Source organism: Puma concolor, chromosome B4 (assembly GCF_028749965.1).
Source record: "Puma concolor isolate L17-30 chromosome B4, mPumCon1.1.hap2, whole genome shotgun sequence".
In the NCBI taxonomy this organism is placed as follows: Eukaryota; Metazoa; Chordata; class Mammalia; order Carnivora; family Felidae; genus Puma; species Puma concolor.
In genome coordinates this window covers 140496267-140518203 of record NC_141673.1, presented here as the reverse complement: position 1 = coordinate 140518203, position 21937 = coordinate 140496267, and the positions used below count along the sequence as shown (strand labels likewise).

At 60.4% G+C, this 21937-nt stretch overlaps 1 protein-coding gene across 3 annotated transcripts in view; it reads left to right on the top strand.

Annotated features, from left to right (window-relative positions):
* PFKP (phosphofructokinase, platelet) overlaps window positions 1-21937 on the top strand; it is a 52301-nt gene that overhangs the window by 14732 nt on the left and 15632 nt on the right. For all 3 annotated transcript variants that reach the window (XM_086715059.1, XM_086715057.1, XM_086715058.1), the window contains 11 exons: window positions 7895-7972; window positions 10933-11122; window positions 12054-12219; window positions 13437-13481; window positions 13593-13701; window positions 16333-16428; window positions 17562-17654; window positions 18240-18365; window positions 19788-19852; window positions 20311-20380; window positions 20506-20652. In XM_086715059.1, the coding sequence (XP_086571185.1) occupies window positions 7895-7972; window positions 10933-11122; window positions 12054-12219; window positions 13437-13481; window positions 13593-13701; window positions 16333-16428; window positions 17562-17654; window positions 18240-18365; window positions 19788-19852; window positions 20311-20380; window positions 20506-20652 (1185 nt within the window). The remainder of the gene's footprint in view (window positions 1-7894; window positions 7973-10932; window positions 11123-12053; window positions 12220-13436; window positions 13482-13592; window positions 13702-16332; window positions 16429-17561; window positions 17655-18239; window positions 18366-19787; window positions 19853-20310; window positions 20381-20505; window positions 20653-21937) is intronic.

Here is a 21937-nt window from a genome sequence, read left to right as displayed (position 1 = left end):
ATAGTTGAAGAAACTGACTGGTGTGTGTCTTTCAAAAAAAGAGACTTTGCTTTTTCTGTGTCTTTTCGTCACGGGCAGAGCTGGGGAGAAAGCCCCAGTCCCCCATCCGGCCAGTGACGGGGATGGTACGTACTACCCCCGGGGACGCTGATGTCTGCAGACATTTCGTGGCTGTCACGTTATTAGGGCTCCCGCCATGTGGTGCCTGGGGACCAGGGACGCCACACAGCTCCCTGCGGTGCCCAGAACAGCGGCCACACAGGGAGTTAGTTACCTGGCCCCGAATGTCCACGCTGCCCAGGTCAACAGGCGGAGGGCGTGCGGTGGGCCTGGTGGCCGCGTGCATGCCAAACCTTTGGGTGTTGAATCCGGCCTAGTAACTGTCAGCATTAATCCTTGTCTGGTTTAAGAGTTCTGTTGTGGTTTTGTTTGTCGTCACTGGCCCTGTGTCCTGGGGGTATTGAGATGGGATAGTCAGATGAGATCTCTACTACCAGACTTCACAGTGTCCCCAGTCAGGAATCGCCTTGGGGCACATCAGCTATGCCCGCCCGCAGGAACGTGGGTTCCTTGGGAGAAGAGCATCTTGGGTATTCTCTGGAAGAGTCTTGACACAGGAAAGCAGACTTCTTCTCCCCATCGTGGGCTCCGCTGCCTGCTTTCGTCCCGACCACTTTTGGGGCCGTATTCTCGGTGCCCTCCCTGGAGGGGTGGGGTGGGTGGGGTCCTGTCGGCCGGGCGAGCCCGGCATCCCGCCCCTCCCGCAGGTGGGCAGTGCGGATCCTGAGTCTGAACAGATCCCATTTCTTTCAGGGAGGGTCTGTGTGCAGGGTGGTGTAATAAGTGCTTTACTGGTGACTGGCACCTCGGGAAGAAGGTGCCGGGGACAAGAGCAGAGGGCGGTGTCTGTGGCTCGGCCCCAGGAACGGCCGGCCCGTGAGTCCCAGCGATGGGGAGCTAACGGGGGCAGCCTGGAGAGGGGCTCCCTTGAACCGAAGGCATCTGTCGGGACAAGACACCTTGCTTCTCGTGACACCCCTCCCCCCCACCCCCAAAAGAGGAATTCTAGGGAACAGCCTGTCCTTTCTGTCCCCGTGGGGGGCCGTCCTGGGCTCACTCAAAACTCTGTCGCCTCCCACCCTCGGACTTTGCACTGGGAACCGATAGCATCTCATCGAACTGAATCCGTTCAGGTGCCATCAGCTCTTTGTCACCGACGTAAAGGACCCTGTCTTTGGAATCCAACCGACTCTGAAATCTGCTGGGTTTTTTCCTAATTCATTTGGGCAGCAGAATGCTCATCCTTTACCCACCCGCCTAGTGTGACCGTCCCTAGGACGGGCAGGGGGCACCGGCCGGGACCACCCCCTTCCCCACGGTCGTCACAGAAGTGTCTCCAGACGCGGGCAGTGGTGCTGGTGGGCACAGTGACCCCCGTTGGGGACGGCCGTCCGAGACCTCTTGGGGCTCAGATTTACAAGACGTTTGGTTTTCTTTCTCCAAAACCTCACTCGGCAGGCTATCCAGCTGCCTGTCGGTGTGTATAGCCCCCCACCCCGCCCGGCGCTTGACTGGAGCTTTCGAGGTTCCCCACGCGTCTAAAGAGTTAAACGGGTTAGTGTTACATAAAGGAAGGGTTTTGAGGTTTTTCCCCTCAGCAGAAAGTTTGTGGGAAGCGTATTGATGGGAAAACGCTGGCAGTCCTGCTCCAGGTCTGGCACCCGGATTGTTCTGTCTGGCTGCAGCCGGGACTGCTGTAAATCCGGGCCAGGACCACGTGCTGTTGTGCTGAGCCCTTGGGCACCGTCTGGGGAGGAGGGGGCGGGTGGCCGGTTAACCCGTTCGTTCCACCTGGTGAGTCACTTGTCGCTTTTTCTCCTTTTCCTTCGAGGCTCGGGTTTTTCCTTAGAGACCTACAGGTGTCTCTAGCTGTTCGGGGACGGCGATGACGAGCACGTCACATGGTTTCACAGGACTGTGCCCAGGACGAGGTCCCGGGGTTGAGGAGGGCCGTTAAGTCCTCTGTTCCTCCTGTCTTTGGTTGCTAGAAACAGGAGGCCAGTTCTGTCTCCTATAATCTGCAGACTCAAAATTCTATTAGCAGAAGGTTTTTCTGCAGATTTACAGAAATTATAGCTCTTTAAACATGACTCACTTAAAAGTCTTTCCTCTTTTTTGTGTGTTTATTTTTTTATTTTACGGAGAGAGGCGGGGACCTGGGGAGGGGCAGAGGGAGACAGAATCCCAGGCAGGCTCCTTGCTCAGAGCACAGCCCGACGCGGGGCTCGATCCCACGACCCTGGGATCATGACCGGAGCCGAAACCAAGAGGTGGACGCTCAGGGGACTGATCCCCCACCCCAGGCGCCCGGAGTCTCTCCTCTCTGAGATAGCGCTTACCAGTTGGGCATGGGCACACAGACCTGGAAATACCCACAGGCCCATCTCTGGTCTTCCGAACCCTGAATAAAGGCAGGAATGATTCCTGGCACATTCAGCAGCCGACCTTCTTGTTAAAAGCACGTATGTCAGACTTCCTGGAGAGAGGGGCCTCGGCCAGGTCAGAGCGGCAACCCCGGCCTGGCCGGCTTGGGCTGCAGGCGGAGACCCTGCTCATCAAAGCTGACTTAATACCCTGATAAACCAGCTCTAATCTGTTAACAGAGGGGTGTCATTTTCCCCTTCTGAACAGAAACCCCATTTGCCACGGGGCACGTGACTTCTGACGGGCTGCCTGCGTTCACCGTCTTTAAGCAGGAAATGTCATGCTCGGGGCAGAAAGACAGTGACCATCTAACCCCCCACTTTCCAGCCAGGCCGGGTGGGACAGCAGCGGTCCCCTCCTGGCCTGCCCTCCTCTGCTGGGCGTGGGGCGTCCGGGTGTGGTGGGACGTGGGTGCCCCCCGTGCTCCTGACCGGGGGGGCGAGCAGGCCAGGATGCCCAGGGTGACTTCTGGGGGGCGTGCTGGCCTGCTCGGACCTGCCCCACCCCTGCCTCTGCCTCTCCCCACTCTCCACCCCGAGTGCTGGGAAGGCCAGGTGACCAGAACCACACTCTCTTCTCCTGCAGGTTTGACACTTAACTGTTTCTACATTTTAACTTCCTTAGAGTCAGAACTACTAACCCACAAAGCACCTGTCTAAAAACAGTAGTAGGATGGCCCGAACAAGCAGTCAAGTGTGTGTCCCTTGCAGCTGACTTGCGGGGTCGGCTGCCCGGCTCCAGCAGGCCCGTCCGCACGGTTACTGGGTTCACAAAGGTCCTGTGGCCGCACGCAGCCGGATGACAGAGGTAACGGGCATAGGGCTGAGCGTCTCTCCCGCTGAGGGCCCGCTCCGCGACCCGTCCTCGGACCGTCCACACGCTGGTCCTGCTTGACACGGCCTTGCCCCGGTTCCCAGTTTAGTGTTTTAATCTCGGAAATATAATCTCCTTCCGGGCCTTTGCCCCGCCCTGCGTTATCACCGCGGGGCCCTGTCATGCTGATTTGCCGTGACCCGCTGTGGCTGTGGGTTTTGTGATCGGCCTGGGACTCTGTGTTATCCGCTTCGGCGTGGAGACATCCGATAACGCCAGGGGGCTAACGCAGCACGCTGGTGGACCGGCCGGTCTCCACAGGCACACCGTGCAGGGCTCCACCGGGGCCCGTCCTGTTCTAGAATTCGAGAGTCTGACCGCAGCTCGGAGGGACACGTGCGGAGGCGGCTCTGGGGCATCGTCCCCGAGGTCCCGGCCCCTGAGCGCTCTCAGGCCCGCTAGGCTGGAGCATCCGGAGCCCCAAGAGCCCTGGGGTTGGGCGGGGGGGGGGGGGGGGGGGGTGCGGTGAACTGGGCGCTGGGTCTGGGAGGGCCTGCTGTGTCACCGGGGGGTCCGCCCAGAACCTCCTGTAGCAAAACAGCCGACGTTCCTGGACTTCGAAGGCACCACCGTGGAGGACCTGTGCCCGCCGCTGTCTCACGCCCACCTGGTTTAGCAGGATGGCATTTCCTGACTCCAAAGCCTCCAGCGGTCGAGAGCGCACCTCTCGTGTGCTTGCCGTTAAGTCCTGTCGGTGACGTGCTCTCGTTTGTGAAGGACTAAAGCGGGAAGCCAAAACACGTATCTACGCAAAGCAGCAGAAGCCCGGGAGAGGTCTCTGGCGTCAGTGGTCACACCTAGAAGACGCTTCGCGGTCGCGATCTTGGCTACAGCGTCTCCGCTGGCAGCTGGAACGTGTGCCACTCAGACGGCGAGATGCTGGGCGAAAAATGCCAGAAACGGGATCCGGAAGGAGGATCGCCCGGCTGGGGGAGAAGGGTGGACGCCTGCAACATGAGCCTTCTAAATCACAAAGCGTCCTTCCCGTAGCATGGGACTCCGGTTTCCTTCTGGGCCTTTAATTAAAAAAAATTACGCAGTATGAGGTCTCTTGTGAGAGGAAGCCACCCACCGTGGACTGGTTCCGACTCTCCTCAGAGCCGATTTAACAGGTGCCTAAAAATGCAGGTCAGAGTGACCTCTGAAGGCAGCACGGGGTCCTGGGGACAGACTGGGCCCCCAGGCCTCCCTGGACATTGCTCAGGACGGTTCCAAGGGGGTCAAACTGACTTCAGAGTCTGGGGCACGTTTGGGGACATCACCAAGAGGTGCCGCTTGAAGCCTCCACAGGTCGTCACACTTGGTGCGGCCGCGAAGGGTCTCTCTCTGGCTCAACACCGTGCAAACGAGGGCCAGCCAGGCGGGGAGCGTTACTCTGGGGTAAAAACTCAGTGCAGTTCTTCCAGCTTTTGCGTGTCTTTACTCCCGTGTGAGTCATGGAACTCGCTCTGAAGTCAGACTCCAAAGAGGATGGCAGAAAATATTTTGGGCGCTCTTGGCTGTATTGGAATAGGCATTCAAACCTCCAAAGAGGCTTCAGTGGAAAACAGCTCATCCGAGCTTGTAAATTATGGTACGTTTGTGTAAAACCGGCCTTCTTGATTTAGTCACGTCTTCCTGGGAAGCGAAGGACGGCTTAAAACTGCGCTCAGATGTGCCCGAGCCCCCGGCCCCTGCCAGTCACTTCCTGCGGCCCAGCCCACGGGTGCTTCCTTTCCCGTAGACAGCCGCGCTGCGCAAAATAAACCATCTTGGGAGGCTATTCTGCCTTTCCAAATGTGTGTCATGTTTTCTAGGAGGATTTCCCACGTTCCTACTCCAGGAGCAAAGGGATTCGGAAATGTTTTTGTTGAGTCAGTGTTCAAGGCTGGGCGGTGACAATACAGGCAGAGGGAAATTTGCATTCCCCACAGAGGCGCCTGGGGGCAGAAGCTGTGGAATGCCGTGCGGGGCACGCGAGTCGCCCGAACTGTCCAGGGGACCGTGCCGCCAGCCAGGTGCAGTGGAGACGGCCCTCGACAAGCTGGGGACACTGCCCCGGCCTCCGCGTCCTCGCCGGCACTGGGGCACCCGGGGCGGCCCCTTCCCCTGGGTGTCCTTGGTGACCTCAGGACGGAGGGTGCCGGAATTACTCTGGCGGCCGTCGGAGCGGGGGAGCGGCGTGTTGGCTTTCTGGGTGTTGCCGAGGGGTTGGTGCGCGTCACCCTGCCGTGCACGGGACGGCCCTGGTTTTCACCTGCCGTTCTGGCCTCGTTCAAGATGTTTTCTCTCGTCATCAGGCCCGCGCGGGTTTGGGGCTGAAGCATCGTGCTGTGCGCTGGGTCCAGTTCAGCGCAGGCCTGTGTCCGGTGACACGTGCTGTGTCCCTGCATCCCAGGCTTCAGAGAACGGAGCTTGGAAAGCCGGCACCGCCACGGACGTTGAGTGCTGTTCCCGTATCTGAGGAATGGCATGGCGTGTGGTGCGTGCAGAGTGACGGGGGGTGGGGGGGTTAGTTCTTAGCAGAAACTGGGGAGTTACTTGGCAGGGCTTGGTGACAGGCAGTCCTGAGGCCGGAGGCTCCCTCCCTCTGCGTCCTCTCCCTGCTCTCTGTCTGTCTGTCTGTCTGGCTACCCGTCTCTCTACCTGTTTGTAACACGCTGCTCACTGTCCCTGGGAGTCCCTTAGAAGCAGGGAGGGCCTGCCTTTGCATTGGTCCCGGGGCAGCGTGTGTGGTTGGTGACTCACAGCTGGCACAGCACAACTCACACCTCTCGGGAGCCCCCCTTCCAGGGGCCGGGCCTGGCCCACGTCACCCTCCACAGACATCCTCGGCGGCCCCATACGTTATATGGACAGGGCTAAAAACACACACCTGGTAGGCTTTGTCGCTGCCCCACGAAGACGGCCTGTTCTGGGGGTTGTGGGGAGCCTGAGCCCGGGGGTCACGTCCTCAGTACAGGAGGCGTGGGGAGGCCCACCAGCTCCAAGGCGAATCTGCTCACGGCTCCTCTGCCCCACTTTAGTCCATTCCATTTGTCCCTCTGCTGTTTGTCACACAGAACACCAGACTGTGACATGTGCATGGGTGTATATGTATTTAGATGTTCGCATACTATACGGTGTAAAACATTATGTGACTATAATACATTGTATGCAACCTATGTTCTGTGTAACATATAAAGTATGTATTTGCTATATTTACGATTGTAATTATATTGCTGTTTTGTAAACGTATATGGTTGTATATTGTACGCAACATATTACGTGTTACGTACAATGCGTATCTATGTAGCCTATAAAAATATATACACAGACACAGGTGTGTGTTGATAGCCTGGTGTTATGTGTGTGACAAACAGGAAAGAGAGGTGGTCTGGAGTGAAACAGAACAAAGAGAGGTTGAAGGCAGGTTCATTCTGTATAATTTATAGACATACATCATGTATGTATTCTCGCTATATAACACAGAAATAATAAGTTTTATAATACGATGTTTCAGGATGTAAAGATAACAGTAATGTATCGTATGTCATGGTATACGATATAATATGTTAACGTGTATCATATATTATTACGATACAGTGTATTAACACGGTACGTTACATCATATGGGAACATATTTTTGACGGGTAAGCACAGGTTCACGCAATGATTGCCTGTAAAGGCTCCTGCCCTGTTGATTAACTTTCACACACGGTTCCCTACTTGGTGGGCCATTTCATTTTGAAAAAATCCTTACTTTTTTCTTTCCTCATGACCTCCACGAGGGTAGGAGATACGAATCCACCGTAACAATCTATTATGATCAACTTTCAAAGTGGTTAGTGCCTGTTCCTTTTTAAGGTTAAATGTCCTGGGGAGAGAGTCCGGGCGGTAAAGACGCAAATGGGTGTGTCTGTCTTCCTCGATCTCGTGTGGTCTCTGGGGAAGAGCGAGATGCCCTTAGAGCCAGAAGGTCCTGGTCCTCGGGCGCCTTGACCCCCACTGGCTCACCGCCCCCTCCGGCGAGTCAGATGCAGCTAAGCACAGGGTGAGGCCGACCGATGGCTGCGGTGATCCTCAGCCGTGCTTTTCAGAAGCCGAACACGGTACGGCGTGTGTGTCGAGAGCGGCACGGATAGCGGCCCAGGGAAACTGAGGCCCAGACAGGAATGCTTTCTTGCATGCGCAACGATTGACACCACTGTTTGCACATGAGTTTGTCACATTACGATCAGCGTTAGGGGAAGTATCTCCCCTTTCAGCCTGCGTGGAGCTGTCAGGTGACAGACAAACTGGCTTAGTCCCCGTAGGGCCCCGGACGAGTCTGGCAAGAAGTTCCCATTTGTTGGGGGTTAGACTGAGGAAGCTTTTGTGCACATTTGCCGCCTAGAAGCAGCACAGGTGGCACCCTGCTCGGAACCGCTGGGGTCCTAGGGGCTCAGAGTCCTTCCTCACTCCTCGCACTTACTTTTTCACAGAATGTACAGGTGGATCTGACGTCTCAGTAGAGTTGAACCCAGTGTGGTTTTTTTTTGTTTTTTTTTTTACAAGGATGTCCACCCTCTTTCCGCAGGGTTACCAAGGCATGGTTGATGGCGGCAGTAACATCGTGGAAGCCAACTGGGAAAGCGTCTCCAGCATTCTGCAAGTGGTACGTGCTCACTTCCCATAGTCCCTGTGTCTCCAAAGTAAGTCACTCTGGTAGTTGGAAACCTTTGGTCCTTCGGCTCCGGTGATGCTGGAGGCGCGTTGACGTGCTGGCTGGCATTACCGTCCTCGTCCACTTCTGGGGTAAGGACACATCCTCAATCGGTGGCTTAATTAAACTTTTTAACACGCTTTGCATCGTGCCAGCAGAGGATTATTCTTGCACTGGAGAGTCACGCGTGACAGCTGGGGTTCACTTGTGGGCCTTGTCGTGGATTTCGGGTTTGTTTCTGGTTTTTTTTTAATTTTTTTTTTTTAACGTTTTATTTATTTTTGAGACAGGGAGAGACAGAGCATGAACAGGGGAGGGTCAGAGAGAGGGAGACACAGAATCGGAAGCAGGCTCCAGGCTCCGAGCGGTCAGCACAGAGCCCGACGCGGGGCTCGAACTCACGGACCGCTAGATCATGACCTGAGCCGAAGTCGGCCACTCAACCGACTGAGCCACCCAGGCGCCCCTGTTTCTGGTTTTTTAAGGCCGGATTAATGTTGAGGCAGCTTCAGCTTGTTGGTGCCTGCTGGATTTTCGAGAGTCACCGGGCCTGGGAACGATCCCTGCTGTTGGCCTCCGAGGGCTGCGGGCTTCAGTGGGAACACAGCTCCCTGTGCCGGGCTGAGCCAGATGTGGCTGCTGGCTTTGGCCGTGCACAGCCGTGGGACCGTGCTGCTGTGGGCAAGACGGGTGCCGACCCGGAACGTAAAAGGAGCCTGCCCGGATGTCTCGTGCCGGATGAATTCCCCAAACACGGTCGCTCCGTGAAGGCCTGAACCGGTGGAGAATGGATGGCAGGGAAAGGATGGATTTCACAACACAGGTCTTTACTGGTGGTTCCGCACCAGTTAACGTGTCGCTCACGTTGAGCGTTTTTCAGTAGAAGGAAACCAGACTGATAGACTCTCGCTGAAGGTGCTCGTGCGACAGAAGGACGGACGGAGTAGATGGTGTCTGACTGTGAGTGGAATGTATTCACCGTAGGAAGGAAGGAAGTCCCGCAACTCGGGACGGCACGGGCCGACCTCGGGGTGTTGTGCTGAGGGGGGATGAGTCAGACCCAGACAACGTCCGTACGGTCTCACGTGCAGGTGAGATCTAGAAAAGCTGAACCCGCAGAAACAGAGCAGAGCGGTGGCCGCCCAGGGCTGGGGGTGGGGGAAACGGGGAGTCGCTGGTCCAAGGGCACGGACTCCCAGGTTGGGGGTGAGTAACCTCCACACCTAACGTACAGCATGGTGGCTATGCTTAATAATTCTGTTTTGTACACTCGAGAGTTGCTAAGGGAGTAGATCTTCGTTCTCAACACACACGGGCGCGCACAGAGGTTACGGAGGTGATGGAGGTGGTAATGAACTTGGTTATGGCGATCATTTCACAGTGTAGAAGTGCGTTGAATCATCGTGTCCTAGGCCTTAAAAACTCTTAACAACGCTGTATGATATGATGCTGAAAGTTGCCGAGAGTAGATATTAAACGCTCTCACCACAAAAGAAAGCGAACGTGAACGGATAAGCAGGTCAGTGAGCCTTCTCGTGGTGATCCCTTCGCAACGCGTGCATGTATCAAATCAGCACGTTGTGCGCCCCAACTTACATCACGCTCTAGGTGCGTTACATCTCCGTGGCCCCCGGTGGGGAGGGGATCGCCGGGTGTACGTTGTAAGGCTGGTTACACACTCGTAGGTCCTATCCTCTGCCCTCCCCGGAAAAAGGCCGGAGGGACGTTTACAGCCGTCAGCACTTAGAACGCTATTTGCAAAAAATGAGGACGCGTCTTCTGAATTCCAGGCAGCAAACCCACGTGTGACAGGACCATTTCCGGTCTGGTGCCGCGACCGCCCAGGGAGATGGGAACCCAGGCGGGGTTGTGCGGGGCGTGGAGGGCGACTCGTTGGCGATCCTCAGTCATGGCTTAGCTCCTGAGGCCCCGCGAGCCCCTCGGTGTTTATGGGCTGTGCCCGCTTGACCTCCAGTTGTCAGCAATCCCAGGACCCTCGAGTCGCTCTCGGTCACGTCGGAGTGACCAGTCCCTCTTTGTCCTTGCCCAGCACCTTCCGCCCCGGCTCGCCTTTGCTGGGCCACACCGTGCCGCTGTCTCCGCCATACTTCCCGTCAGTTGCACGGGCTCCTTGGGGTGCAGAGCACTTGCCTTATGAACTGAGCCCGTACGTGAAAGATTGTGTGCAAATGGAGGTGTTATAAATGAATTCACGATGTATGTAAAGAAATCCTGCTTTCTTTTATTTATTTTTTACTTCTTTAATTTTTTTTTAATGTTTATTTTTGAGAGACAGAGACAGAGCGTGAGCAGGGGTGGGGCAGAGAGAGAGGGAGGCACAGAATCCGAAGCAGCTCCAGGCCCCGAGCTGTCAGCACAGAGCCCAACGTGGGGCTCGAACTCACAGACCTGGGAGACCATGACCTGAGCCGAAGTCGGACGCTTCACAGACTGAGCCCCCCAGGCGCCCCTGCTTTCTTTTAACTCGTGACTAGGGGTCTTTCAGTTTTGAGAGACCGAGTGTGAAGAGCCCTGACTTGTCTCTCCTGGAAATGTGGGTGATCCAACTGAAGTTTTCTTACGACTTAGCCTTTAATAGAGGGCGGGGGGAGTGGGGGGAGATGTTAAGACACAAAACTCTTTGGCTCACAGGTTTCTATTCTGCCCGCATGGGGAGCTCCAGGAGAACGGGGGCCTTGGTACCCGGGCGGCTGGCCCGCGCCTGCCCGTGGGAGGCTCGGTGGATGGGGGCGCGTGGCCGCCCCCGCTGTCCTGCTTCAGCCCAGGCCTGGGGACGGCTGGGTTATCTTGCGGGCTCCTGTGTTCTCTGCGTGTCCACTGACGCGCTGGTAACGCCCCGTGTCAGCTCCTGCGGGGAGGAGGCAGGGACACGTGGTCTGGTTTCTTTCCAGGGAGGCACCATCATAGGCAGCGCTCGCTGCAAGGCCTTCCGCACCCGGGAGGGTCGGCTGAAAGCCGCTGGGAACCTGGTTCAGCGGGGCATCACCAACCTGTGTGTGATCGGCGGGGACGGAAGTCTCACCGGGGCCAACATCTTCCGGAAGGAGTGGAGCGGGCTGCTCAAAGAGCTGGCCGAAAATGGTACGTCTGTGCGCCCGCCTGTCCCCCGGGGGGTTTTCTGTTCCCTCCGTTCATTTGCCGTTCCCCTCGGAGCGCTCCGAACTCACGCGTCCGCCCAGCTGACGGTCGCGGGGCGTTTGGAGGTGAGGGTGCGGGTGTCCACCACCCCGTGCGTCCGGCTCTGCCGGGGGCCCCCCGGTGTCTGCCTTGTTGCGAGACTTGAGGTGACTTGTAGCGGAGGACCTTCTGTGTTCCGCGGCCCGTACCTTGGAAGGGTGCTGATGCGGAGGTGAGGCTTGGCATCCGACGCGGCCCGCGGCAGCTCATGGCCTCAAGGGACAGCCCCTTCTGACGGGCGGGAACCTGGCAGGAGCAGGGGCCCCAAGTCTGCGCTGTCCGTGCGTGGATGGGCGGGCGGCCGTCGGGTCCCGCGGCACCTGCCGCCCGCTGCACTCGGGCCCACAGCAGGCTCTGTGGCGGCACAGGGGGGTCACCGCCGAGTCCCTGCCCGCGCCCCCCTCGGCAGCTCTCTCCCGAGACCCGGAAGCGGGTCCCCACCACCGCCCCCCACGTCGGTGAGAAATCTGCGGGAGCACACGCAGCGTCCCGAAGCTCCCGGGTCTGTGCGAGTGACACCCCCTCACACGGAGGGACACCTGCCCGAGGCCGCTGACGGAGAGACGTCGGGTTTTACTAAAGCCGGACGCGGCGTGCTCCCCGTTCCCTTTCTGCGCTGAGCCCCTGTGCCCGGCTGGTGACATCTCCTGGCCGCAGGCTGGCTGCCGTGCCCTCAGCGCGCAGACTGAGCTTGTTCAGAAAACACAACGACACGTGGGAAACCGGGGCGGAGTGGCAGCTTTTTCTCTCTGGGACGCCCCGCTTCTCGCTGGCCGAGTGCCTGCGGGGTCGGCGGCGGCCCGTGTTCAGGGCCTGCGGTCTGTGTCCCACACAGGCGACATCGACAGGGAGGAGGTGCAGAAGCACGCCTACCTCAACGTCGTGGGCATGGTTGGCTCCATCGACAACGACTTCTGCGGCACTGACATGACCATCGGCACCGACTCCGCCTTGCACAGGATTATCGAGGTCGTGGACGCCATCATGACCACTGCCCAGAGGTGAGCCGGGGAGCGAGCGCCCGGCTGGGACGGGCCGCGGTGCAGATGTCCCTGACAGCCCCGGGAGGTCCCCTGGTGGGCGTTCTGGGCTGCGGGGTGGACCTCAGTCCCGACCCCGGGAGGTCCCCTGGTGGGCGTTCTGGGCTGTGGTGTGGACCTCAGTCCTGACCCCGGGAGGTCCTGTGGTGGGTGTTCTGTGCTGCGGTGTAGACCTCAGTCCCAACCCTGGTGGGCGTTCTGTGCTGCAGTGTGGACCTCAGTCCTGACACTGGGAGGTCCCCTGGTGGGCATTCTGTGCTGCGGTGTGGACCTCAGTCCCGACCCCGGAGGTCCCCTGGTGGGCGTTCTGGGCTGCGGTGTGGACCTCAGTCCCGATCCCGGGAGGTCCTGTGGTGGGTGTTCTGTGCTGCGGTGTAGACCTCAGTCCCAACCCTGGTGAGCGTTCTGTGCTGCAGTGTGGACCTCAGTCCTGACTCTGGGAGGTCCCCTGGTGGGCGTTCTGTGCTGCGGTGTGGACCTCAGTCCCGACTCTGGGAGGTCCCCTGGTGGGCGTTCTGGCTGCGGTGTGGACCTCAGTCCCGACCCTGGGAGGTCCCCTGGTGGGCGTTCTGGGCTGCGGTGTGGACCTCAGTCCTGACCCCGGGAGGTCCCCTGGTGGGCGTTCTGGGCTGCGGTGTGGACCTCAGTCCTGACACTGGGAGGTCCCCTGGTGGGCATTCTGTGCTGCTGTGTGGACCTCAGTCCCGACCCCGGGAGGTCCCCTGGTGGGCATTCTGTGCTGCGGTGTAGACCTCAGTCCCGACCCCGGGAGGTCCCCTGGTGGGCGTTCTGGGCTGCGGTGTGGACCTCAGTCCCGACCCCGGCAGGTCCCCTGGTGGGCGTTCTGGGCTGCGGTGTGGACCTCAGTCCTGACACTGGGAGGTCCCCTGGTGGGCATTCTGTGCTGCGGTGTGGACCTCAGTCCCGACCCCGGGAGGTCCCCTGGTGGGCATTCTGTGCTGCGGTGTAGACCTCAGTCCCGACCCCGGGAGGTCCCCTGGTGGGCGTTCTGGGCTGCGGTGTAGCATCTTGTAGAAAGTGGGCGCTCTCTGAACTTAGGCACTGCCATCGGCAGGAAGCAGGCTTTGCTTCTGACTTGGCTGTCACAGTGCCTCTCTCTGTGCTTTTCATGCTGTTCCCAGGGGTGGTAAGTGGATGTTTCCTTGTGTCTTTTGCAGCCACCAGAGGACCTTTGTGCTTGAGGTCATGGGGAGACACTGCGGGTATGTATGTGCACGTGCCGTCTGCGTGGCGAGGACCCTCAGCCCGGCCCCTTGGCCGGTCCACGCGGGAGCCCGCCGCTGCCTTACGAAGCCACCGCCCTTTCCGAATAGGTACCTAGCCCTGGTGAGCGCCCTGGCCTGCGGGGCAGACTGGGTGTTCCTTCCAGAATCTCCCCCGGAAGAAGGCTGGCAGGAGAAGATGTGTGTCAAGCTCTCGGAGGTAACGCGCGTCCTGTTTCCCGTGCCTCGCAGCGGCTCCGGTCACACCGCTCTAACCGTGACGGGTGACAGCCGTGGGATTTCCGGCGGGGACGGACTTGGAGACACGTGGGAAGTGTGGGGCTCTGAAGCGAGGTTGAGCTCAGGGCGTCGGGTCTGCCGGCTCCTCGTGGGTCCGTCTGCTCCCCAGCGATGCAGAGTGCGGGAGAGAAACGCCCAGAGCGCTGTTGTCCCTGCGCGGCGGCCGCTGGTGCTTGAGGTCGCAGAGGCCGTGGCCGCAAAAGAAGTCGAACCTGGGGAGGAAATCTGCTTCCTGTTCCTCCTGCGCCTACCAGCGTGAACAGACCTGCGCTCTGACCGTTTCCGCACACGCCGTGCGGCCCAGGTCACAGCCCCCCAGCTCCCCCTTGTGGCCCCCGCCCCTCTGGGCGTGCCTCCGGTTGGATCGTTTACCGGTCGCCCAGAACCAGGCTTTTCCCGTCCTCGCGGCTGTCGTCTGCGTCTCCCGCCGTGCGTTATTAGCCCCGGGGAGGCACACGAGGTCAGCTCTCAGGACAGAGTCCCCGTGCCTGGTGAATTTCCCTGCCGTGTCACCGCTGCCCTGCGGGGATGTCTTTAAGCGTGTGGCATAGGCCACTGACGGTCACACTTAGCAGACACTTGGGCTGAGGGTGCAGCAGGGACACGTGTGCGGTAAGACATTGCCGTCACCTTCAACGTGACGGGTTCCGAGAAAGGACTGTGGGCAACAGACCGAGTACCCTCTGACCTAAAAACAGCGTAAGAAACTCCTGACGGATGCCGCGCCCTTGCCGGGAAGAGCCCCGCACGTAGGAAGATGAAGCTTAGGCAGGGGACCGATGAAGCCACCAACGTCCCGGGTACGGGCGTTACCAGTGACGTAGCAGACACGCTCGGTGTTTCTCGCCTCTGACCCGGGGACGTGGGAGGCACCCCCGCCGGCCCGTTGGCGTGGGGCCACACATGGCTGGCTGCGTGAGAAGCACAGTGCTTCTGCATGGCTCACCACCCCCCCCCCCCCCGGTGGGGTCTGTACCTGTCCCTGCCCGCCACCGGTCCCCCTGCCCCCGGCCTGGCCCAGGACCATGCCATCTCGGGCCACGTTCTGGCCTTTGGGACGAGGAGACGCAGGCCTGCTCTGGGGCCGCGCACAGTGGGTCAGAGGGGCAGCGGTGAGGCTGTTACCTGGGGGGTGGGTGCTCGTGTTTAGCTTTGCCCGTCGTTTCCATAACCGTGTGGTCTTCTCCGCAAATGTCCTTGGGTTTCAGACTTTGTAGACGGCACTGCGAGCTGGGACGAGGACAAGAACGTGGTGGGGTCCCCGCGTTAGGTGTCGGCCGACTGAGGGCGGGTGGCTTAAGCGCGCTTGTGTGGAACCGTTGATCATTCTATCCGCAAGGAATTTTTATCGGGCGCGAACGTGGCGCTGGGAGCATTTCCCCAAATGTCCCGCCCGATAAACGGGCCCGGGAAGCACACCTCACAGCGTCCGCCAGATTCTGGCTACTTGGGTTTGAAATCGGAAAGGCCGCCCCGAGGCAAGACCCGGGCTCGGGCCCCGGCCCCAGGTTCCTCCGCTGTGCCGCGGGGAGATGCTTCAGCTCCTAGTGACCCGGGGGGGATTCGTGGGTGCACGGGTCCCAGTGGGGAGCCAGGGCTCCTGCCGTGCCCTGTTCGGGGCTCGGGGCCTCCCTCCCCACGTGAGTGTGGGTGGCGTGTGGCCACGTGGCCAATCCCGTATTCGTGGACACGTCGTAATCACTTGCGACCACATCTTCGCACGTCTGAGTTCCTCCAAGTAGGGCAGCTTAGTATCTGTCTAGTAGAGGGGAAAACCACCCCGCAGCAAACAGCCTGTGTCCTTGTGACACCCCCCTCCCCCCGAGGGACTGCCCACCTGTGTGACGTCTCCCGGCCTCCCCGGGAGGGTCTTTAACTTGGGACTCGGTAGACATTGTCCTTGCTGACCGTGGTTTCAGCACATCGCTGGGTGACACCCCCTTCCTCCCCCCCCAGGGGGCTGCGGGGACAGCAGGTGTGGGCTCAGTGCCAGGCTGGCCGGTCCTGCACAGGTGCGGCTTTCCCACGTGCGTACTCTCTGTGCGACCCGCACCCCCCCCCCCCGACCTTCTGCACGGGACTGGGGCTCCGTGCTCCCCTCCCCCCACCCCTGCACAAGACTGGGGCTCTGTGCTCCCCCTGCCCGCCCAGGTCTGGGGCTCTGTGCTCCCTATGCAGGGGCAGGAATTCCCTGCCAGGTTCACAGTGAGTGGGTGGGAGGCTCTGGCTTCAGGAGGAGACCAGAAGCCTGGTTTGCGGTATAGACGCGTTGCTGGGGCCGATGACTGAGCTCACCGCCTTCTGAGACCAGATGGCAGACGAGCGTGGTCCCCAGCCTGCAGTCACCTGGATGCTGGCCTGTGTCCGGGGTGACCAGCCTCCCCCCACCCCAACCCCCCTCACCCAGAGCGCCTTCACCCGCCCGCGGTAGTCGGTGACCTGTGTGCAAACTTGGGTGAAGATCTCTACCTGGAAAGAGGCCAGTGCGTTTGGGGCAAAGGGCCCTGGGTTTGTCTCTTGTTAAAAACGATTTCGGTGTCCTGTTTCCTAGAACCGTGCCCGGAAGAAAAGACTGAATATCATCATTGTGGCGGAAGGTGCCATCGACACCCAAAATAAACCCATTACCTCTGAGCAAATCAAGGAGGTGAGTGTGTCTGGTTTCGTAATGCTCAGGCGCCAGCCTAGAAGTGGGGGATTTTAACAAGGCTGGCGGGGTTTGCGTTTGGAACGTTGTGTTATTATCATGGAAACATTTTTTGTTCTTCCTGATGTTTAAAAATGTTTTGGTAATGACTCATAACTTTTAACGGCAGGAGACTCCCGCGGCTCGGCTCCCGCGTACTGTCCTCAATATCCCCAGAGGCCTTGGGAGCCGCCCTGACAGTTGAAACGCAGCAGGGGAGGGATAGGGACAGGGGGTCCTGGCTCCGGGCGCCAGCCGCCGGCCAGCGACAGGGGTCGGGCCCAGTGTTCTCACAAACAAGATTGCCTTCTTGGGTTCACGCCCGTGCTGCGTCCGGCCTCCAGGGCAGCCTTGTTACAGCAGGGCTCGCCCGAGGGCGCTGGCTTGTCACAAGGACCCGGGACGGGAGGGATGGGTTAGGCCGGCGATGGCTCGTGTCTGGACAGAACGCGGGGGAGACAGACAGACGGGCAGGCAGCCTCCGGTTGAAGCTGTCCATCAGGGCAAAGGACGTTATCGGCTGCCTTTGCGACCTGGTTTCTCGGTCCTGCTTTTCGTTCCTTCCCAGACCAGCCGTGCAGCTGAGTATTAGAACAGGGGGATCTGTCTGGGAAAGTTATCTGCCATTATCGACAAGAAGTAATCAATAAGATCAAAGACTTTCCTTTTCCCGCTTAATCAAAGTTGAGATTGAATCATGGGATACGAGAGCAGGAAGGACCACAGGCGCCACCTGGCCTGGCCCGTTGCTGGTACAGGAGTAAGAGGGGTGAGTGCGGATGGCAGCCCGGCCCGGCGACGCTCACGTGGGGCCGCCCTGGGGGGACCCCGTGGCTGACCACGGCGTCCACGCTGTGCTTTGCATTTACAGCTGTGCAGACTTACGGTGACTGGGGGGGAAACGTCTGCATTTCTAGAAGGTATTAGTAACGATGTGCCCTGATCTCAGCTCACCATTCACCTAAATGTTCCTCTAGGAAGCGAACTTTAGACACCCGAAGTCTCCCCCGCGTAGGTCCGAGGAAAGGACTCCCGAGTCCCCAGCCCCGGCACAGAGCACGAGATGACGTCCTGTGTCGCTCTGTTTCCCACAGCTTGTGGTCACGCAGCTGGGGTACGACACGCGGGTGACCATCCTTGGACACGTGCAGAGAGGCGGGACTCCTTCGGCCTTTGACAGGATTTTGGTGAGTGAGGATAGACGTCGTGGGGCGCCTCCCCCCAGGAGCGAGAAGGAACGTGTTACCGGGAAGTCCGACGCTCACAGAGCCATCCGGTGGCCATCTGGTGAAGAGCGTCCCTGCCTGCAGAGCCCTTGGCTTGTCCTGGAGACCCGCTCGGCACCCCCGTCACCCAGACGCTGGGGGACCCCCAAACACGGGGTGCTGAGGGGGAGGACGACGCATGCAGGTTTCTAGATGCAGGCCCCAGGGTCAGCAGAGGCCAGTCCAGACTCGTGGGTATTGGTCTGGGTGCTCTTTGCACCTCCGAGCCCCCTTCAGGGCCCCCCGCCAGCCACCTCGTAGTGGGGTCGAAATCTCGTCGAAATCTCCCCATTGGCGGTGGGTTAGACATGATAGGATAGACCGTAAGGAGCTCATCAGGACTCATGCCGGGGGGACGGGGGGACGGGGGCACGCTGGGTCCGGCTGAACACGGGCCAGGCCTCTGCTCACGGGTGCGTCTGCTCACGGTCGTGCCTCCCCGGAGCTGGTGGACGTGCTGCCCGGACCCGTGACCTTGCCTTTGACCTTCGCGATTGTCACTTACAGGCCAGTCGCATGGGGGTGGAGGCCGTGGTCGCCCTTCTCCAGGCCACCCCAGAGACCCCGGCCTGCGTGGTGTCGCTGAGCGGGAACCAGGCCGTCCGCCTGCCCCTGGTGGAGTGTGTGCAGATGGTGAGTTCGCCCGGGACGCCGGCCGCCGCCCGTGGGGGAGGCAGGGGCTCGGTGACACCAGGACGGAGGCAGCGCGCAGCGGAACCTCCCCCAAGATGAGCTCCGTCTGTCGGGAAGGAGCGTGTGCACATCACCCGTTTCTGCCAACAAGACGAGATGTGTCGGGCCGCGGGTCTGTGAGGCGTCCGGGGCGGGGGGCTTCACGGGGTGCGGTGGACGGGGCGGAGCCTCTCCGATGGCAGCCGCCCCTGCCCTCTGTCCCCGAGGACATTCCCATCTGAGACATGGCGCTGGAATGCCTAGCTGGGGTGACATCCTGGGGTGCACCGGCCTCCTTCGGGCCCCGGGGGTGGGGCCCCTGCACGCAGCAAAGCGGGCTGGGGTTTTCGAGGCAATTGGGCACCACGTGGGGTGGCAGCGAGCTGCATCAGACGTTGTCAGTGTCTTGTCTTTCCCGAGGCCTGTTTGTTACTGTCCTTTTATTTGGCCTTTCCGGTGGCTCTGAGGCGTTTGTACTTTATAACCTGTGCAGAGAGGTGATGAAGCAATTCGGTCTTGGACTTGTTGCAAGTGGCCGTAGAAACGTAATTGCCAGAAGGCTTTGGAGTGAATAAATGCGTGTGCAAGTGTGCATGGCTACGTGTGTGTATGTGTGTGCATGTTTCTGCTAGTGCACCTGTGCGTGGCTATGTGTGCATGTTTCTGTGTAAGTGCGCGTGGCTGCTTGTGCATGTTTCTGTATGTGCAAGTGTGTGCGGCTGCGTGTGTGTTCACGTGTGTGCGTGTCTATGTGTGCAAGTATGCACAGCTGTGTGTGCACGTTTCTGTGTGTGCAAGTGGGCACGACTGTGTGTGCGTGTTCCTGTGTGTGTGAGTGTGGATGGCAGCGTGTGTGTGCACGTGTGTATATGAGTGCCTGGCTGCACGTGTGTGTGTGCACCCGGTGTCTGTCAGGCACTGTCCCCGGGGTCCCGCACGTTCCTACAACCCAGATAATTTTGGAAGTTGGGCTATTTTTCTCAGGGAACAGATGAGGGAATGGAGTTCAGAGGCGTGAATAACTTGCCTGAGGCCCTCGGGCTGGAAGGGCCGAGGCGGTGTGAGTGGTGCTCCCCGGGCCGCCCGCCCCTGCTCCGTCCCCGGGAAGCCCCCCCTCCCGAACCGGGGGTTGCCCCCAAGGCCGTGTGCGAACTCCAGCTCGCCCTGGCTGTGCTGCTGTCCCTGGGGCCTCAGGGTCTGTGGCCCGGCCTTGCTTTATCACGGCAGCCTGGGCTCGGCCCTCGCAGCCGGGCAGGCGCAGGTGCAGCCTCGCTGATCCCGGGCTGCCAGCCCGGACGGTCGGACGGAGCGCAGGGCGAGGAGGGAAGGGCCCGGTGTCGGAGTCGTGACGTGTTCCTTCTTCTTTTCCTGACTGGTTTGAAGACCCAGGACGTGCAGAAGGCCATGGACGAGAGGAGATTTAAGGACGCCGTGCGACTCCGCGGAAGGTGACTCTCCCGAGGGCGCTGCTCTCCTGGGGCCCTCGCTCCTCAGCGGTGCTCAGCCGTGCTCCAGGGCGGTGCTCCTTCCCAGCCGAGAAAGTCAGGCCGAGTCCGGCCTCGGGCAGCGTTCTGCCGCCTGCAGGCCTTGATGGGGAGCGGCGGGAACAGTTTGCTGTCCGTGTCCTGGCTGGTGGGGTTGCTGAGGACTTGGCGAGGTTAGGACGGGACGTGGCACGGGGCTGGCATCTTGAGAAGGAAACCCGAGTGTGTGAGAGGCCTGGTTCCTTGGCCGCGGACACGACGTGCCTCCTACGTAACTGGACGCACCAGGGCCCGGGAGGTGGGGTGACCGGCCCCGAGAGCCCAGTGCAGGCCCCTGCGGACGGTCTGCTTCGACACAAGCCCTTCCCCGACCCGGCCCCTCGCGCCCTGACCTTGGCCCCGACGGCGGCCTCTCCTTCCAGGAGCTTCGAGAGCAATCTGAACACCTACAAGCGGCTCGCCATCAAGATGCCAGATGACCAGATCCCAAAGGTGGGTGCCGCCGCGGGTCGCTCCCGTGAGGCCCCCCGTGTCCCCCACGGACCCTGGCGTCCTGGGCTCCCGGGCTGCGTGCCCACTGTGAGCCCCCCGCGTGCGAGCCCTCCGCTGTCTTGCAGAGCAACTGCAACGTGGCGGTCATCAACGTGGGCGCCCCCGCCGCCGGGATGAACGCGGCCGTGCGCTCGGCCGTGCGCGTGGGCATCTCCGAAGGGCACAAGATGTTTGCCATCTACGACGGCTTCGAGGGCTTCGCCAAGGGCCAGGTGAGTCCCCGGGGGGCATCGTGGGGAACGGGGGCCTCCCTTCCAAGGCTTGAAACCTGGGGCCGTGTCATGTGACGAACGCGGGGCCCAGATCCGCCCTGAGGCGCACGTCCGAGGCCACGTGGCGCTCGGCAAGGAACGCACTGCCCGGTTTTCTCAGGGGACGGTCGGCAGTGACGCCCGTGGGGCCCGTGGACGCTGGCCCGAGGCTGTCCGCGTGGGGGATGCTGCAGGCCCGGTGCTCAAGAACGGCGAGCACCCGAACGAAAGCCTTGCCGGAGAGAGCGGGCGCTTCTTGAGTGCTTGTTGTATACACTCCCTGATCCTACGGGATCCGCACGTGAACCCATTTAAGTCTCGCAGCAAAGCGGCCGGGTCAGCCCCATTTTGCTCACTTGATCGACGTCACACGACTCAGGAGCTCAGATAGTGGGGAGGCTGCAGGCCCCACCCCGTAACCCAGCGTATCCTGCAGGGCAGCGTCTGTTCCCCCCGTTATTTAATGACAACAGTGCGCGGAGTTCTTCCGGGGGGCATCCGGCTAGGGACAAGGCAAAGCCTCGCTCGGCGGGGTTGCACCTTCAGGAGGGAGAGGACGTTGAGGGAACAGATGGTTCACAGGGCGTGGTCGCTGCCCAGACCCACAGAGGAGGGGTCAGCCGCGGGGACGGGAACTCAGACCACAGACGGAGGACGCGGCCGCAGCAGCAGCAGAGTCGGGAGGTGCAGGCGGCCGGGGGGCAGGTGGCTCGTAGGTGATGATAGAGTTGGGCTTGTGCCGGGAGCAGACAGGGCTTTGAGCAGGGGTGTGTGAGTGCATGCTGAGGGTCTCTGACCAAAAGCAGGAGCAGAACCAGGAAGATGAGCTGGGGCTTCTGCTATGAGCCAGGGGGAGATGGTGAGGCAGGGGGAGGTGCTGAGGCAGGGGGAGATGATGCAGGGGGAGGTGCTGAGGCAGGGGGAGATGATGCAGGGGAGGTGCTGAGGTAGGGGGAGATGCAGGGGGGAGGTACTGAGGCAGGGTGAGATGGTGAGGTAGGGGGAGATGGTGAGGCAGGGGGAGGTGCTGAGGCAGGGGGAGATGATCCTGCAGGGGGAGGTGCTGAGGCAGGGGGCGGTCCTGAGGTGGGGGAGATGATGCAGGGGAGGTGCTGAGGTAGGGGGAGATGCAGGGGGGAGGTACTGAGGCAGGGTGAGATGGTGAGGTAGGGGGAGATGGTGAGGCAGGGGGAGGTGCTGAGGCAGGGGGAGATGATCCTGCAGGGGGAGGTGCTGAGCCAGGGCA